General features: G+C 36.9%; 1 protein-coding gene and 1 long non-coding RNA gene across 2 annotated transcripts in view; one reads left to right on the top strand and one right to left on the bottom strand.

The window, feature by feature from the left end:
* Positions 1 to 516: 516 nt before the first annotated feature.
* LOC140167936 (uncharacterized) overlaps positions 517 to 20,361 on the bottom strand; it is a 44,364-nt gene continuing 24,519 nt past the window's right edge. The window contains exons 4-6 of the mRNA XM_072191231.1: positions 8,198 to 8,316; positions 7,941 to 8,068; positions 517 to 6,982 (exon numbers count right to left, since the gene is read on the bottom strand). Coding sequence (XP_072047332.1) covers positions 6,866 to 6,982; positions 7,941 to 8,068; positions 8,198 to 8,316 — 364 coding nt within the window. The 3' untranslated portion in view covers positions 517 to 6,865. The remainder of the gene's footprint in view (positions 6,983 to 7,940; positions 8,069 to 8,197; positions 8,317 to 20,361) is intronic.
* On the top strand, positions 14,052 to 17,468 carry LOC140167937 (uncharacterized). The gene is made up of 3 exons (XR_011861091.1): positions 14,052 to 14,196; positions 16,177 to 16,298; positions 17,413 to 17,468. It is a non-coding gene; the product is annotated as an uncharacterized lncRNA (long non-coding RNA).

Below are 20,361 nucleotides of genomic sequence, written 5' to 3'. Positions count from 1 at the left end.
AAGATCGTAAATTCACATGATTATTTCATGAGGAGTGTCAGTTAATCATTGCCACTCAGCCTTGCAAAAACGTCGATGATTTCTCTGTTGATATCCGCAATAAAACCACAGAATAAAACTGCAATGTTTAGCCGCTACCTGAAAATAATGAATTAAAGTTGTAAAGCTTGCGTACGCACACGTGTTCCAGGCATGACGAATTTTACGCGCTCTCGCGTAACGCGTAGTCTCGCTCGCGTTCGCGTATACGCTACAGTAAAAGTGTGGGTTCATCACGGATTAACAACGGTTGACTCCTGTACAAAGGTATAGGAGGAGTTGTTGAATCCAATGTGAGTATATCCCAATACTTTTTTACTATTGATACTTATTATTACCATAATTGCCTACATATAGGCCTATGATTGCCCAGCACGCACAAAAATGTTTTTAAAAAGTTATAAACATGTTATAATCATGTTTTGATTTTGGCAAAAACGTTTCACATTTTCAAAAAGATAAAGCAATGCAACAACATTTTTTAGTATATTTTTGAAATTTTATTGCAAGATATTATTGGCAAACGATTTTGCCAAATATTTTCGACCATTCTTAAATATCTCTTATCAGTCAAGTATGGTACAGATCTGTTGTCACAACTGCTATAATTGAAAGGCGTTCTCTTATCGAAAGACACTCCCCAGTGCAATATAAACTGCCGTTCAATATGGAAAAAAGGACGGTATGCTACTATACCCTTATATAACCTGACATTTAAATGTTTTCTGCAAACAGATCTAAAAACATCCCTTCCAGCTAACAAAATGGTTGACAACATTTGTGACACCCCCAAAATGTGGGGCTCTTGGAGTACTGTATTCAGGCTATATACATCTGTATTATATCATAGACCATCTTATGAGATGGTCCACAGTGTCATCGCCCTGATTATATCTTCATGGCAGAAATCACCATGGTAGGTTGAATCCACAGCCACGCATGGCCATTTTGTTCTGACCTGTTTAATAGTTTTGAGACGCATAATGAGCCGAGGAACATTCGACTAAGGCTACTGACAATAGCCTGGTAATTGACCTCTCTGTGTGTGAGTGAGCATGCATACGCCATGAGGTCATCTGCTTTTAGACTGCCTCCACGAGTGAGTGTAGCTAGCCTACGCTGCGCTATAGTTCGGCACATATAAAATCAGAATTTTTGTCAGTTTTTGAGCTCAATACGCACGCTTCTTTCTCAATACGCAAGCCAACGACTATCATATCCTTTCAACACATTATGTTCAAGTGCAAGGAAAAAAATATGGCTTCTTTAGAATAAAAAAATTACGGGAGATATTCATCATTTTCTACCCCGGTATCCAAAGATTTATCGCCTGAATATCAAATCGTGCATAGCACATTCACGTGTATCGATCCTGTGTATTCATTTTAGTGTCTCTGCTGTACAATGTAATTATTAACCAGGCGATGTCGGTGTGTGGTCTATGATATATACATCCATTTTTCTGGCCATTTCTATATTACAATTGGGTTTACACAATTATCTCAGTGAACAAAATTGGCCAATCCATTAAATCTGTGTGATATGCATGGTTCTACAAGCTAATAACCACCTGTCAGTAGGCTTTGCAAGCAACCAGACATTACATTAGATGGCATGATTTGACTGATATAAAGATCACCAAACGATATCTCCAAGTCACCTAATTGAGCTCCAAAATCGCAGGCTTGGCAACCCTGTGTGAAATACTGATAATATCCTCTTTTATTAGGGAACAAACAAAAAGCTTGATGTCATAGAAACGAAAGTGCTTTCATCAGGAGGCTGACTCGCTTTCTCCCTGAGGCTGACCACTCCCTTCCTGCAACGCAAGTGATATTGAAAATTCCAACCTGAAAGATTGATCAATATTTTAACTAGTTTTTTAAAAACGTAATCAGGCTTTTTTACTCCCTCCATCCCACGAAAGGACTTTCATTTATAGAATGTCATCAAACTCCTGGTTTGTTCCCTTTGATAGACAGCATTACATTTTGCTTTTGTCAGTGGCGTAATTAGGGGGGGCAGGGGGAGGCAACATGCCCCGGGTGCCACCCTTAGGGGAGCGCAAAATTTACCAATTCAGCATCGATTCTGCGCCCCTCCAAGTGATGAAAGTCAAAAATTTCAGCACAAAATCAATTGAAAGAACATTTTAAGACCGATATTCAACTTCTAGTAACCAAAATTAATTAGTGGTAGGCCTTATTTGTCCAAAATTATGCGCGCAATTGTTTCAAAAATTGATATAAGAATAAGATATTCTTGGGGGGGAAGGGGCGCCAATTTTTTTTTGCCCCAGGGGCTACCAACCCTAGTTACCCCACTGGCTTTTGTTATTATCAAAGCACAAGCTGATTTCATAAAAATAAAGTTTAAAATGTTAGCTTTTTAAGTTAATTTTTTATTATTTTAGCGGTCCGGTACGCGCTGGTGATCGGCGATCATGTAATGGTGGCGAGGTCTCCTCCCCTTCTACATGCCGATGAACCAATGGGTAAACGGTCTTGTTGTCAAGACTGTTGATCAGTCAATCAGCGTGAATGTTTATCACCTCTGTGTTTACGCACAGCACAGACCACGGAAGTAATAAAAAATTAACTTAATTACCTTTTACATAAATACCCTGCTATATACTGTAACTTGTTACATAAATACCCTGCTATTCACTGTCACCTGATTTCCGAGTGTCATATTAAAGGGACAATCAAGAGATTTCTATTTAACGCGGCTGTGTACTCTAGACATTGTTTCTTTCGCGAAATTGAGCTTTTTTGAAATGCATTTACTTTGTTATGTTTTTTATAAATACAAGGAAAGAAATTCCAGATTTGTTAACTCCAACTGCTCTATTTTATGGATTTTATTTCACTATTTCCGCAATTTAAAAGGAAAGAAAATCTTTGTTGTACCATCAGGGTATACGCGCGCAACAACGCATCGCGTTTTGTAGACGCGCAATTTGTTAACGCACAGATACGCTACGCATACATTAGCGCTTATCTGCATGCGCGGCGCATCTTATGGAAGCACTGATTTCATAAAACCTAGCGGTCAAATGGCTCCGTTTTAGCTGATAAAATGTGAATTTTTTCAAGTTCTTTCCCCGGATTTAAACATCAAGATATGAATAGATTTCGCCCAAACTTCTCCAGGGGCTGTGGATTTCCCCGATGTTTACGTAATGTAAGGTAGAAAAACGAGAACTGCCGCATTCTCCTGTGAGCTTCGATCAAAGTGCAAAATGTGACCACTTTAAACTTCAACGGCCTTTATTTCAATGTTCATTTTCTCGGTAAAATGACGATTTAGGTACACGATAACTCAATAAATACAGCATCTATAGGTAAGCAATTATGCTCATCATAAAAAGCATGATCGACTTAAGAAACGGTTTTCTCATTTTTTTATATTTTGGTCTATTTCCGATTTTAGGCATCATTTTGTGCAAATAGGCGTTTGTGAATTTTAAAAGTTCATTTTGATGCCTTATATGGTCAATATCTCAAAAAATAAGGCCAATATCAAAAAACTAAAAAAAAACGTTTTTGGAATGGTGTCTCAAGATTATGAAAAAAACAAAACGAAAATTTTTGGAAGGAGTGTTTTTTTTATTATGATGTACCGAACAAAAATTGCCAAAAACTCACTTTTTTGTGATTTTCTTCATAATTGTTGTTTTTACACCAAATCTGTATTTATATTAAGATTCATTGATGTATTGCCTTTATAAAAATGTATACTTTTATGTGTCTTGCGTGAATAATTACAAAGTTATGGCACTTTTACTACATGCATGTCTGAGAGTACACAGCCTAGTAAAGGGACAATCAAGAGATTTCTATACAAGCTATTTACATAAATTGTACCACCACATGATTGACATGCCTATGAATGCTTATAGATGAGGTGACATGTGATGTCATTGGCAGTTTGTCTGCAATGCCGGTTGTTCCTTGCCCGGCAGTATGTATGAGCATCATGTTTTGTTCTGCAGAACTTCAACCTGTGAGCTTAAAATTCCTGCCACATCACAATATAAAAGTCATTGAACAGTGTAGTGATTTTATGTAGTTCACTCAAGCATACGATAGACCAGTCACTTGCCTTTGTTGATCGACAACATTGATGTCACCTCATCTATATCATAAGGCAGTTCAAATAACTAGTTCTGTAGCGGCCACCTCCAGCAATGCCTACTTAATGCTTATGTGTGTATGTTAACCGTGGTTACCGATTTGAAAACTTCACCTCATTTGTATGGTCTTTCTTTTTTCATTTTGACTCTATTTAATGCCTCCGTTTGAAAAATGTCATGCCGGAGACGTTAATTAGTAACAATACTCTAAGTATATTTAGGCTAATGAAATGAAATGATTAGTTTACCGTCACATTTTTTTCAGTGAAATATGAGGTCATGATTTCATTATTCGTTATTTTGACAATTTCACTATTGTCAAAACACTCATTTACCTATATTGTTGATGAAAGACCATCTCAAAATAGGTATTAATGCTTAGATAATCATTACAGACATGTTGCAACAGATTGAGAAAAGATTTGAATTTGTTTTTATTAAAATGAAAAGAAATTTGCAATTTTTGTAATCACTATAAACATGATGAGGTAATCCTTAATTCTTAAATTTCCCCATTATTTACTACACCCTCTACACCTACAACTAAGAAAAACTACTGATGATCAGCAGGGGATGTCAGACATTTTGAGAGTTTCATTTTTGATTATTTCCATCTCAATTTTCAGATAGTTGACTTTTTTATGAACATAATGAAAGTTTTAGTCAAACTGAGAAGGTGATGTGGGCGGGCAACAGGAAACTTGGAATCAACTTTCATTAGCCTTATCCAACCTTCATGTAAAATGTCTGGTCTTATTGTTATCACATGGCTTTCATGTTTGCCCTGTTATATGTGACCATCCATCTCTAACCGCTCGTAAAGTCGGTAAATTGTATTTCGAGTTACAATGCAAAATATGCATAGAGGTTGTATTCATATGTCCGATATGTTTCTCATTTTAGTCCAGTCAAACACCAATCTTTAATCCTATTGTTGAAGAGGATAATAAGGTTATACTTATGTATAGCATAAGTAAAAAGCTTTAAGTCTTTGTTTGCTTTGGCTAAATCCTGTTCAAGTGGCGGATCAACAATTAACAATGAGAGGACATTCCTGAACCTCGTTCAGTTGGGGATGATTTGAAGTGACCGCCAGTTATGACCATTTGATATTTAATACCAGCAATGTGGAAAAAAGAAATAACGTAGTGCCAAAATAATGTACCCTTTTACTGAAGGAGCAAAGTTTAACAAGTTATGACTCCACTTCTGGATATCGTTTGAAGTCAAATGATATTATCATTGTAAAGCTTATGATATATATTTTCTAAACACGGAAGAAAACAAATTTGACCAGGGGCCCACTTTACGGGCGTTTCGACCTGGACGGTCACATATATGCTCAAAAAGTACCAATATCTGAATTTTGATTGCGTTTAGTGTGTTCTTGTTCAAATGGCTATTCAAGTTAAAATCCATACGCCCCTATAGATGATGCCACCTTAATCTAGGGGGTAGATATCCCCATTTGAAATTCATACCCCTGTGTGGGGAGGATTAAGATCCAGGGGTGTATGGATTACAACCGGAATAGCCTAACCATGCACTGATTGTCCCTTTGAGTAGCTTATACCCAGCTTTACCACAAATTAATTTTGATGCTGTACAAAATATATAATACAGATAATATTTGTTGCTATATGCCATTGTAAACTGAGCTCAAAAAGAAACTTATAATTTTTCACAAGGTCATATCTTGAAATCCTTTCCATCAAATTGAACCAAAATTACACACAGATTTACTTCAATACTCTACTCTTAACACATGTCAGTAACCAAGCAGTTATCCAACTGACACAACAGCAAAATGCACTGACATGGGACAGCTTCCTGGACCACATTCACAGCCCAGCCCTGTTTCATGAAAAAAGTGTATGAAAAGCAGAAAGTAGCACCGTTTTATCATCTGTGCAAGGATCTTGTGTGCATTCTCACAGATTTTTTGTCCTGGGTGCCAAATGTTGGGTTGTGAAAGTGAAGGAAGTCCAGGAAGCTGTCCCATGACAGTGCATTTTGCTGTTGTGTCAGTTGGACAACTGCTTGGTTACTGACATGTGTTTTGAGTAGAGTATTAAGGTAATCCTGTGTGTAATTTTGGTTCATTTTGATTGACAGTATTTTAAGATATGACCTTGTGATTCACAAGTTGTAAAAAATTATAAGTTTCTTTTTGAGCTCAGTTTATATTATTACATGATACATGATAGTGATATGGATAAAATAAAATATAAAGAATTGTATTGAATAGAAACAAATCTTTAAAGATGAAAGACAAGTTGAGAGAAAACCTTAGGCCAAAAAAAAGAAAAGAAAAAAGGAAAGATGTTTGTTTGTTTCTATTGTAATCGAATTAGCTTAAAATAGCAAAGATGTCAGTAGCTTGAAATCACTTGTGAAAATGCAGGAAAAAGCGTGTGAATTGGGACTATGAAGCCTCAAAATGGGCTGAAAACAAATAAAGGTGCATGTTTTACAACAGCTGTGAAGTGTGGTGACATTTGTGTGGGGGTGTGTGTGTGTGTTATAATTCAGGATGTCAAAATTCTGAAGGGAAAAAACACCTGCTTTTCTGCAATTTCCACAATTAGGGTCAGTATTCACTTGTGCAGTAACATTAATTTTATTTCCGGATAAGGGTCAGTCGGGTGCGGACATAGAAAACAATTTTTTGGCCTTAAGTTACTCTTGATATCAGCATCTGCATCCTACATTTGGTATACAGTGTTCACCTGCCAAACAGCATGCAGTCTTGCCTGGGAGATACTGGCATTCCGACTGCCCTGAAGGACAACTCATCTGATTGAAACTCTGAAAAAAAGCAGAACAAAATTAAAACTAGTAAAACATTTTGGACATATTCAGGTGCATAATCAGGGCTCAAACAATGTTAATTTCCCGGGAAGCAAGCTAAATTTCCAACAATTTATAGCATGTTTTTATATACAAAAAAAGACACAATTTCCCTCCAAATACCAGAACTTCCCTCCAAACATCAACATATCCTGGGAATAAGCTTTCCGAATTCCCCACTTTTTTGAGTCATGGGCATAATCAGTGGGGTAGCAAGGGAAGACTGCTTCTCAGAAAAATACTTCACAAAGGCATAATTTACTGTGACATTTTACCACAAATTTACATTTTCCATTGGTTTCTCTCACTTGCACAGGATCTTCTGCACTTAGAACTAGTCCAAACGAGTGAGTTTTTTGCCACTGATTAGAGGTTAATGACAGAATATGATTTTGTTGTAGTGCACCGACAAAACTCAAAATGCACATGCCCTTTAATTTATTCACCGGAACAATGCACAACCTAGAAGGGGGAGTGCATTGTGATGCCAAAAAATTAAAGGGCAAGTGCATTGATTTTTATCATTTGCACATGTGTATGTTGTCTCATGTGTCCAAAAACTGCTCAGTTACTATAAATGAAGACCAAATTAAAATGACTAGTTTGTGTCTGACGTTAGGGCCAGAGTTGAAAATAGGGCGGTCAGCCGCCATTGGCCTGTAACTTTTGGCCTGGCGGTAACTTTTCTGACTGGCATCTAGTTGCGGCCCGGCTGGCGGTAACTTTTAAGGTCAAGCCCGGCTGGCCTGTAACTTTTTGAGGCATATTTCGAACACTGGTTACGGCAAAGGCGCGGCGTGATTGGTTGCTGACCTGCACAGTACGGCATTTTTGGTCTGGTTGACAGTACATCATACGCAAACTAGTCTTTTAAATTTGGTCTTTAATTGTATGCTGACGGGGGCTTATTACTTACCTTATATTTCTTGTTATCATATCCCAATAATGGATCAATAACTTGCTGCCAATCTTTGAGAGTCCAGGTAGGATATGCATCAACAAATACTCCATTGATATAAGGAAAAGGTGTTCCAGACACTGTCCCTGTAAAGTTCCAAAGAAGAACAAAGTACCAAATTACCTCCAGATAGAAAAAAAACCCATAAATTGGAACTGCTTATCACTACCTACATGTATCTCCAACAAAATGTGCTACTAAGTTTATCAACTTACTTGAGCACCCATACTTCCACTGTATGACTGCCTCATATGCACTGGGATCAGACTGTGTCAGATGTGCCTTAAACTCTTCACTGTCAACTCCACTCATACCGGCATACTTAGCTAAAGAACTGTCAACAAATCATAACACACAAAGAGTTAGTATTGAAGCAAAATATTAAAGAGTTTTGCAGACTTTGATATCCCCTGCAATGAATGTGCCTATGTTTTAAAGGACTAAACTATAGTTTTCAGTAGAGAACTTCAGCGGTCATAAATTTGGCACAGTTTATGCCGTATACGGAAGTGGGATTCTGATTGGCTAATTGAATCACGTCATCATCACATCGGCACCTCATTTGCTGGTCAAATTGCGTAGCAAAGGTTGTTCTTTTTAAGCGATAATCAGACAAGGCAGACAGACAACGCTGAAGTAATTTGCTGAATGGTATAAATAAACTGCAAACAAATCATAAAAAGGAAAATAATGATAATGAATCATTGCAGGGGCTGAATGAAGGATGTAATTAAGGTACACACTTTATTCTGTGCTGTTCTTAAAAGAATTCAAAGGTGATAACAGGAGTGGTGAACCATACTTTACATGTACAAATGTTCTTGAAGTATATTACACACATAAAGTAACCAAACACTTTTAAAACAAAGGCCAATTATTAAAGACACTTAAACTAAATGACAAAATTAAGTGGCCGATAGATGGAGAATTTTGTTCTGCATATTTTGATACCTCATTCGGTACAATATGACTTCATTTCCCCGGCTAACTTAGAGCAATTTGAATAAAAAAGAGAACTTGTCAAAAGTGACAAAAATTTACATGGACTTTTCTTTGAAGCACACATATGTGACGTGTCATGTCAAAAGGAGCCACTTTTGGGCAGAATCGTAAATGGAGAAATAGCCAAAAATCTGCCCGGGGGTGATTTTTTCACAATTTGGGTTTGTTGCGAACTTGTGATGTGATTAATGTTAAAAATATTGTCTGATAGTTTCAGACCGGAAATACTGGCATCTTCTATTTTGTGAGACATTTTTCAAGGTAATTCCTACTCTCAACATTGTCAATAGTATTTTTAAAGGCCGATATCTCAATTTTCAATTTTATAATACCATAACTTACGAACTGAATATCTTCGCTTCGGAATGTCCAATTTCATTGGGAAAACGGCCTTGTGGAGCAAAATATCTCTATATTTAAGATATGTCAAAATATCAAAATTGATAACCCTGCCCAAAAGTGTCTCCTTTTGACATGACACGTCACATATATTGAATACAGTGGACTGAGCGCTAATCTGACATCTCATAATGACACTGTAACAAATGGCAAGGGCGGCTCCCCCCCCCCCTCGCCAAAGGCCAAAAATGTCCACTTTGCAAACGTTGCAGGTGAAAAAACAGCGAAAAAGTCCACTCTGCAAGCATTGCTTGTGAAAAATGAGGTTACTTATGCTTTCATGGTCAAAAAAATCAATAACTTTGGGAAGAGGTCCACTTTTGCCATCTTTTGGGATGAAAAAAGATCCACATTTTAAAAATCCACCCTGCAACAAATCATGGCTATATGCAAAAAAAAAGCAGTGCAAATTTCATTGAAGGAGGAAATATCCAAATTTGTCACTTTTAAAACTCTTTACCTTTTGTCATTCAAATACATATTTGATTTGAATAGATATTTAAATAATTGATATGCTGCCATTTGGTTATCTACCCCACCAGCTCAAACTGGGTAGGCCAGGTTGGTCGAACAGGCAGAAATTCAACACAAAATATTCACCTCGATTATGGGGCAAAATAGTGTAAAATTACATATTCTGAGTGTCATTGTGATCCTGGTATTTGCAGTAGAAGTAGCTGTAAAAGGATTAATTACCATAGCAATAGATGAATACAATTTTTAATGTATTACCCTGCACTACAAGCAGGCTGCACTCATCACCTGTCAAATCTGTGTATGTGTGCAATCATAGATTAAATACAATACCGCTCTTTTCAAAGACACTAGTCATACAGGTGTGAGTGATGTCAGCATAATTTGACATTTTAAAGAATTACAATCCAGGGTCCTATTTCATAAAGCTTCTATTTAAGATGATCTTAAGTATTCATCTTAACTGCAATTCATCTTAAGTCAAGACGTTTAATTCATCTTAGGATAATATTAATCTTATCTCAATTCCTCTTATCTTTTAATTAAATTTTTATCTAATGTTCTTGAAAGAGCCTGATTTTTGTTCGGGGTCAATTCAGTGCGGAAAATTTTTCACTTCCGGTTGGGGAAACTAGTCGCACAAATCAACAAAATGGTAAACAAATTGCATTTAACGTGTGATTTATGTATTTTTTCTTTTCTTTTCTGTTAGAAAATGACATTATTTTGCATGTGTGTTCTTTTCTACCCATAAAAATATCAGGTAAGATGAAATTTTAAGAGAGTAAATTGGCGTCTGTGGAGACCAACGGACCTCCTATACAAATGTACAGCGAAATAAGCTTAATGGATTTATAATACTTGTCACTGCTTGTACCGTCTTCACAACTGAGGATTACTAGAATAAGCGGATATTTTTGCATTTAAAGTATACTCTACGTATAAATCTATCAGAAATCGTGACATTTTTTGGGACCAAGTTGTGATTTTTGGATGCAATGTGATCGACAACATACCAAATAAAGAATAAAAAGAAGTTGTTCTTCTTGAATCTTGTGATTGCAGCTGGGCATTAAACCAAATTACATGCCAGTATACAGTTAATTTTTTTTATTTTTTTTTTCGTAGAGGTATGCACTGGTAATTTACGATTGTGTAGAAGTGGCGAGGTACCGGGTATTACTCCCCGGGCCCTTACTAAGCGTACATGCCGATGCCCATGGGTAAACCGTCTTGGTCTTGTTGTCAATTGATACGGACTGGTTTCGATTTCCATGACGGGTGCCTCTACAGACAGTAAAGTACGACACACTGACATCGTAGTCCAAATTCTACAACACGCAATGATACTAACTGTTGTAGTGCATGGGTGTTGGCGACGACAACAACGTTTCACGTTTCGTCACATAACGATCCAACGTGGCAATCAAAAACTCCCTCATACTGTAGTGTTAGTGTTACAGCATTGTACAGATAAATTGAGTAATTCTTAGCCAAGTTGGATCATCGCAACATGTACATGTAGCGTACCAAAGCTCTCATTTTCGGTTGGCTTACGGTACCAGTAGATCAAAGGCGACATTTTTTAAGAACACAAAATGCCTATTTTGAAAAGTCTATTTGAGTTGAAGTGCAAATTATTAAGTTTTTTAAGAACAGCATTTTTGATGCGATTACCTGTAAACATGATATTGTTTTGAAGCATTAAAATGTCGCGATTTGGAGTGAACTCAATTGTGCAAAATTTTAACATTCGCCTACAAATGCATACAAAGATAAAACGAATTTTGTGCATGAAAATGTTGTGAATCAACTGCACTTGTAAAATTTTCATGCACGCAAATATCTTTGCATTACCGTATTTTGTGTTGACAATATTTTCTTAATTTAAACAAAAAGGGATGAAAACACATTGTTGGCAGTATTTTCTACATGAGCACAAACCTGTATTTAATATACATACTACATGTAGCAAGTGATTGAAAACTTGCTAGTGAGAGCTAAATTGTGATTTATGTTTTGTGCATTTTTTTTTGTAACGGGCCAATTCAGTATCGAGTTACGTAATGTTACTATGTCAACGGGATCACGCGCTAGAGTAATGAACCACGATCGAAATGATCACCACATAAAGTATATGGCACTCGAAGGCATACCAAAGTAGCGTGATCCGGTAACCAAGAGAATTACGTAACCACTTCGATGCTGAATAGAGCTAAAATACACCTCGCACGGGGCCTCCAATATCCAGGCAGTGTTGCCTCCATATTGTCTGTTTTGTTTACGCTATTGGCTGTTGCCACATGAATGTCGGCCACCGTCGTCTGATTTTACATTTGACTAATAGATTTTTACAATTGTTTTCTTTTTCATTTCATGTTATTGTTTGCAAACACTGGATGAGGACAAGAGGAGACTGATTAATGGTCACTTGTGTCATCAACCGCTGCTTGCTTACGCTAAAAACCAATCCTAACACCTGTTGACTGGATGAGTGGAGGCAGCACATTCTGCACTTGCTTGTACCTTTTCAACGAATGATTCTGCTTGTTTCGTGGAATGCAATTACTTAACTGTTTTGTGTCTGGTGTAAATTTTACTTGCCATGACTATTACAGTTGAGTTTAGCATATTCACAACATTCGACTAACTGGAAGAGGACAAGAGGAGACTGATTAATGGTCACTTGTGTCATCAACCGCTGCTTGCTTACGCTAAACACCAATCCTACCACCTGTTGACTGGATGAGTGGAGGCAGCACGTTCTGCACTTGCTTGTACCTTTTCAACGAATGATTCTGCTTGTTTGGTGGAATGCAATTACTTAACTGTTTTGTGTCTGGTGTAAATTTTACTTGCCATGACTATTGCAGTTGAGTTTTAGCATATTCACATCATTCGCTAACTCTACAGTGGATTCAACATGAACTGTACCATATCCTACTTTATTTAAATGTTTGAAACTTCCTATAATATTACCAACTGTGTTTGTTTCCCAACTTGCCTTTATTATCATTTTAGAATCAAAATATCAACAACATATATGTACCAGTGCCAGTGCCTGCCGCACTTGGTGCGGCACCTTCATCTGATGATGAGCTAGAAGTGCAAGTACAGGTATGTTTATGTTTTAACTTTATTCATCTCCACATTGATGCCACTTAATGTGTGAAAAGTATATCTCACAAAATAGGAGGTCTCGTAGCGCTGAACAAACCAAGATAGAAGCAATACAAAAGACATAATGAGAGGTTAATAACTCGCGCATCGGTTATTTGGAGGGCATTGTGAAAAATCTAAACATTTTGCCTTTGGAACCGAGGGATATTCCGAGGTTATAGAGTTAAATGCTTATCTCACTGACTATGGAGGATTAAAAGGACACAAATAAGCAAGAGCCATTCCAGGCAAAAATCTTTTTTGTCAGCATAGCAATAATAAAAACGATCATATCACAAACACGTCTCAGCAGTCTGGGAATTAATTCATATTATCTACACCCTGCCTAGTTAGCAACTGACAGTGATATGATTTTAAATGTCACATTATTATTCTTCAAATAAAAATAGTAGGCCTACATATGTTTAATTTTTTCTCTGAACATTTTATCAAATAAATTATCTTGTTGCAGAAGAAGAAGACTCCAAGAAAAAGAAATTTTAAAGAGCAGGAGCTGCACGTGATGTTAGAATTAATACAATTGCACAAGGGCAAGCTGTTTGGTAGCTGGGAAGCGGGTCATGAGAATCAGAAGGTAATTATATTTCGATGGGGAGTGGATGCAAAATCAATGCATTTTGTGGATCTAAGCTAAAGTATCATAAGAAAGCTAATATTTTCTCACTATCCCAGTGAATTTTAGCGCCCGTAATATTTTTCATTTAAATTGTTTGATTGTTTGACAACTACAAATTTCGGAACATTCAATCTAAGATAATTATGAAACTGAACATGTATTTTGCGATTTGTGTCAATTTTCAGCTTCCTGGACATGGGCAATTTATAGCTTTATCATGTATGACAAACCTAGAAAATCAGTTTTGTCATTTTGTAACCTTTTTTTTAAATTGCATTCATTACTTCAATCAGGAGTCCCTTGTTTGTATTGTCATGAAATTGTTTTAACTATAAGTGCAATAATAGTATGAAAGAGAATGATTCAAATCAGATTTTAAAAATCTTTTCCAGGTTGAGGAGAGAAAGAAGCGATACTGGCAGTTGATTGCCGAGGAGGTAACGCAGGTCAAGAGCATCCAGAGGGACTGGGAAGACTGCAGGAAAAAATGGCAATTGCTCAAATCTGATGCATTGAGCATAAAGAAGCAAAATAAAAAGACGGGTATGTAAAACAATAAAACAAACAAATTAGAATTTGTTTTACACTTTCCATGTCAATAATTGTAAAATAATGATATCGTCCGTGTTATTATGAGACAATAGATGCACTCCTAATTAATGGAAAATAGAACGTGTACTGAAACACACTTAAAGGAGGATTTTATGATCCTAGCATCCTCTTTTATGACATTTTTCAGTAGGTATCCACAAAAATTTCTGTTGATTCCGATTCTGCGTTTACTGAGTTATGCATGATTATATGTGTATCACAATGCTCCAGAGGCGATGTGTTGTAATTTCGTTCTGGTGCACCAGAACGAAATTAAAATTTGGCGATATTTTTGCTAAACGAATTAATCTGCAAGAAATATTTGGTACATAAACATTATGTAGCCAGAGGTATCCAGTGGTATAAAAATCTCAATTTATTTTGAGAAAAGTGGGGGGATGAGGCTGTGGATCACGAAATGCCCTTTTAATTTCAAAATATGATTAACTGCCAAGCATTTTTTTGGTTGTTTGTTTTAATTTTTTGCGGTTGTTTTTTGTGTTTTCTGTTTGGTAACTTTTATGTTAAAGGGGATGGCTACCACTCCACTGGCCTTACTGGCCTTTCGGCCATCTCCTCCATGAATTTTTGATGCAGAGATACCAGTTTTCAGGTTTTAACCTGAATTCAGGTTTTTGTGAGTTCAAATTCCACGTTTTTCTTTATTTTCAGCCTGTTTTGGGGCTTTTTGGCCTGCTTTCATTTTTTCAGATTTTCTGACGAGTTTCAGGTTTTTTGAGTGAAACTGACTGGCATCTCTGTTGATGGTATTTTGATGTAATGATATTTCTGTGCATATTTTGCAATTTTTATGTTAATTGTGTAAATAAATAAATGAATGAATGGATAGATTTCGATCTAACTTCTCAAGGGGCTAATGTGTCGCATTCTTCTTGAATCTTTGATCCAAGTGCAAAATCTGACCACTTGTAACTTGAAATGGCGATTTTGGTACACAATAACTCAATAAATATTGCATCTATTATAAAAATTAAAAAAAACAGGTAGCGAATATGCTCATCTTTCTGATTTAGTGCATCATTTTGTGCAGATTTGTGTGTGTGTTTTACACCAAATTTGAATTTATATTTAGATCCTGTGATGTCCTGCCTTTAAAAACATGCATACTTTTATATATCTTGCATGAATAATTATAAAGTAATGGCACATTTACTCTCAGCTTTTCTTAGAGTTCACATTTGCTTTTATAGCAGTTAATAACCTAAACTGGCCTCAAAAAAGAAACTTATAATTTTTCACAAGGTCATATCTTAAAATCCTCTCCATAAAAATGAACAAAAAATGCACACAGGATTACTTCAATACTCTACTCTAAACACATATCAGTAACCAAGCAGTTGTCCAACTGACACAACAGCAAAATGCACTGACATGGAACACCTTCCTGGACCAAAATTCACATCCCAACAGATTTCTTTGCCTGGGTTCCAATTATTTGCCTGTACATGAAAAAAAATTACACACAGGATAACTTCAATACTCTACTCTAAACACATGTCAGTAACCAAGCAGTTGTCCAACTGACACCACAGTAAAATGCACTGACACGGAACAGCATCCGGGACCACATTCACAGGCGAATAATTGGAACCCAACAAAAGAAATCTGTTGCGCTGTGAATTTTGGTCCAGGAAGGTGTTCCATGTCAGTGCATTTTGCTGTTGTGTTAGTTGGACAACTGCTTGGTTACTGACTTTAGAGTATTGAAGTAATCCTGTGTGCAATTTTTGTTCATTTTTATGGAGAGGATTTTAAGATATGATCTTGTGAAAAATTATAAGTTTCTTTTTGAGGCCAGTTTATATTCAATACATTCCTGTTATTATTGTTCCAATTCTTTTTCTAAACATTTACTCTAAATAGGAATCTATGGATTTTAATTTATTTATAATCCTCTATTAATTTTATCAGGAGGAGGACGGCATGTCAAATCAAATCCAATACTTGATCTAGTGAGAGAGATGTGTGCCCCAGAAGTTCGGTTTGGGATAATGGGACCAAACACAGAGGGCAATCCTCTGTCAGACTCCCAAGTAAGTATCTATGTACCTGTTTCCATAAGACCAAAAAAAGTGGTTTGTATTGGGAGATGGCGCTATTTAAATGCATTTTTGGTACATATGGTGATTGGTTTTTTTTATATTAAATAAAATCTGATAAAATTTGGCCCTGAAGTGCATCCACCACTCCACCCCCCTAAGAAAAGAAAAAGGGCCAAAAATACCTTTAAGAAATAGATTGATATTTGTGCTAGCCATTTTTCCTTGAAAAATCACAAACGCTCCGCCTTTTTCTATTTGGTAGAAAAAGGAGGTGAGACATGATTCTGTTTAAGGCCATGAAACATAATGAGATTTCTAAACATTTTCCCAATGCACGTACATGTAATAGTAATCTCAATTGAATATGAAAAATAAACAGGGTTCATATTAAAGTAATGTGTGATTTGCATAAAGAATAGATTCCTATTTATGTTTGTTTTCACTGATCACATTATCCCCTTTTGATCTCGAGCCAAACAAATGAGGTGCGTATTTAACGAAGAAAATTGTGATTTCATTCCAGTGCCAACAATGCGTGTAATCGCTCGCCGATCATTACGTGTAACACTGCATGGAGCATCCCACTCGACGTGTGTAGGTCTACACATAAGCTAACATCCACGGGAGATGTTAGCAAGCATTCGATCGATGAACTCTGAATAATTTTACTGTTATTAAAGCGCTTCAGGCTTAATCTTTTACGTGGTATTTTAGTACACCAATGGGCATTATAATTATGCAAAAAGTAGAAATCGAGAGTAAAATTGAGGCGTTGCTGGGAAGCAAATCACACATTACGCTTCAACATCCCAAGGGGCAATGATTTTCTTATATGTGGTGTGATCAATCAAAATCAGTCTAAAGTTAGACATTTTTCAATTTTCAGTTTATTATATGATTGTTGCTACATTTCTCAGAAAACCCCATTGAATTTGAACAACCAGTTCAAAAAGATATGAGCACTGCAGTTAAAAGAATTTTCAAAACAATAGGAAAAGGAAGTAAATATTCTGTTTATCTACATGTAACTTCCGACTGATTTTGCTTAATTACTTCACATGTGCCAATGAAAAAATTTCTTACAAGCTACACTATCCATATGCAGGACTCATCTCAGAACTCCCAGGATCTACAAAAACAACAACAGCAACAACAACAGCAGCAACAACGGCTGCAACGGTTGCAAAACAGCAACAACAGCTCCAGAGAGAGAAAAAGCGAAAGATGATTCAACAACAGCAACAGCAGAAACAAGCCCAGGAAGCGGAGTCGCAACAACAACAAGATCAGCCTTCCACATCCAATGGACCCGGGGCACGTGAAGGGCAACCCACTTGGAGACAGAAATGAGGTTGTTAAAAATCCAGGAAGAGTTCCTGAAGATAGAGAAGGCTAGAATGGAATTCCAGCGCGAGCAGCTCGAGGTAAGTAAGAAAATGCTGCTCGCGTTGGAGTCCATAACAGTCGGGGCTGTTTAGCTCAATGTCTGAGCACTAGCTTTCTCCAGGCCACATATTACCAGAGGGGGTTCTTAGTGGGTATGGGGATGTGCCGCTGATATGAGAAGCATTTTCATGTTATTATTTGTGGGTTAAAAAATTTCAAAAATCTGGTTACAAAATGGGGGAGCTTATATCTTAGAAACATTTGGAAACAGGAAATTTATATTTCAGAAAGAGTATTCATGGGCTTAATTATTCAATGATCAAATATTTTCGGGTACAATTCTTTCAAAATCTCAGCCATACATCTCCATCTCCACCTAATCAAAACCCCAGAACTCCCCTGGTAGTAGTAATGAATTTTAAATTTCCTAGAGCAATATTGTAACATTCCCATAAGAAACTGAATTTGTTAGATAATCATTTTAAGACCCATCTGTCACAAAAATTTTACCTGTTTGAAATACTTTGATATTGAAAATCACGAATAGCTATGAATGATATACCCACTGAAAATATTGAGGGCATCCTCTTCAGCATGTTATATTTACAGTCTTGTGCCAAGGCCTTCTAAGATCCCCCCCTCATGATCAGCACTTAAACCCTATCACTGCTCTCGGGGAGGAGGGCATTCCCATTTTGGATGAGACACATGTAGGGCTATAAGACAACCTCTTCCAGCAACACTGTCACCCAAAGACCTCATTTTTTTCAGAAAATATTGTGCTCACACCCAAAGACCCCTTTTGAATTTGATCGGTCAGCATCACCCGAAGGCCCTTCAATTTGAACAAAAACTTTCATTTATCACTGCTGTCTTACTTACTTTAAAAACAACTCTGATTGAAGCTAATTAGAACTAAAAATTCAATGTTTGAAGCTTCTGACTCTCACCCAAGGACCCCACTCTAAAATGGTACTCTAAATGAGTCTGTGCTCTCATCCAATGCTGTCCTAATTTAGGTACAGACTGTCAGTCCATCACCCAAAGACCCCATACTTCTTACATTTTGCTCTCACCGAATGCTCAAAATTATTCTGTCACCCAATGACCCCATATTTTAGGCCCCATGTCACATGAGGGAAAATGATAAATCGCACATATTTATATCATTTATCACCATTTTGTAGAATTCAGCACATGTTTCCTGTATTTTAAGTTTGTGATGATTTCTATCTAACTTCTAACATATTTTGTGGCGATGTCCTATTTTTGGACATTGATCCAAATTTGAAACAAATCTTGTAAAATTGACCTCAATTTCATGCAATTTATTAAAATTTAGCCCAATTTTTATTGATTGGTCACAATTGAGCTAGATTTGCAGTGATCGGTTACAATTTAGCATAGGCAATTTAAAGCAATTTTTCACAATGTTACCACTACTTATAGCAATCTGCAGGCTGATTTTGTGCGATCTCTCATTTCACCCGTGTGACATAGGGCCTTAATTTTTACATTTTGCTCTACCAGAAAGCTCATTACTATGAAAATGTAAACCCTACATATCCCTTTCACATTGGATTGCGGTCCTTAAAGGAGGGGCAATCCAGGGGGGGACGTGGCAAAATGACCCATTTTTTCAGCCACTTTTTTAAATTTTGGACGGTTGTCCTCCCAACATTTCAAGCCGGATTGGCGCTAATGACCCCCACCCCTCCTATCATTACTTTTGGGCTCACCAAGTCCATGAGGACCACAGACTCACAAACAAACTGTATGCAGACGTAACTTAGCATGTGTATCATGTTGAACGATCAAAGTCGGATTGAGTCTAGGAGCCTGCCAGGCTGTCCTGGTGGTTCAGACTCAACCCGATTACGTTTTCAACATGCTTACAGTAATTTGTAGCTTCAATCAGTACAGTAACCCTCAATGACTTGGTGAGCCTGAAAATGATTCAAGCCAAGGTGATATGATTCGATTGCTGATCATGAGCCCTAGAAGGCCTGAACAAGGCTAGTTACAATATTGCTTTATTAAATTTCTGTGGCCTTTTCAGAACTCCTCCTGTACTTTTTTAAACTATGTACGAGGGGGTATCCAAAAGTTTTTGACATCATCCAGATGCGAAGGAGCTATATCGATGAAATTTTGTCAGTGTAATTATTGGTCCTTATGTACATTATGGTCCAAAAATGGTCTCATAAGTATGTTTACTTTCTTTACAGGTGGCGCTAGATGGGCAGTAGGCGCATAACCTGTAAAATGGTTAAAATTGAGGCACATAGCGTGATTAAGTTCCTGCATTTGAAGGGTTAGGCCTACAATGCTCAGAAAATCTATGATGAAATGAAAGCTATCTACGGTGATGATTGCCCATCATATGGCACTGTTACTTTTTGAAAAAGGAATTTCCAAACTGGCCACATGTCCCTCACAGATGAGCCAAGAAGTGGACGTCCATCACTTTCGGATGATGCGGCCACAGTGAAGAAATTCAAGAAAGTGGAGGATCTTATATCATGAAAAGGTTATGTGCCTACTGTCCATCTAGCGCCACCTGTAAAGAAAGTAAACATACTTATGAGACCATTTTTGGACCATAATGTACTTAAGGATCAGTAATTACACTGACAAAATTTCATCGATATAGCTCCTTCGCTTCTGG

This window comes from Amphiura filiformis, chromosome 13 (genome assembly GCF_039555335.1).
Source record: "Amphiura filiformis chromosome 13, Afil_fr2py, whole genome shotgun sequence".
Classification (NCBI taxonomy): Eukaryota; Metazoa; Echinodermata; class Ophiuroidea; order Amphilepidida; family Amphiuridae; genus Amphiura; species Amphiura filiformis.
The sequence above is the reverse complement of the archived record's forward strand: the minus strand, read 5'-3'. Positions and strand labels throughout refer to the sequence as shown.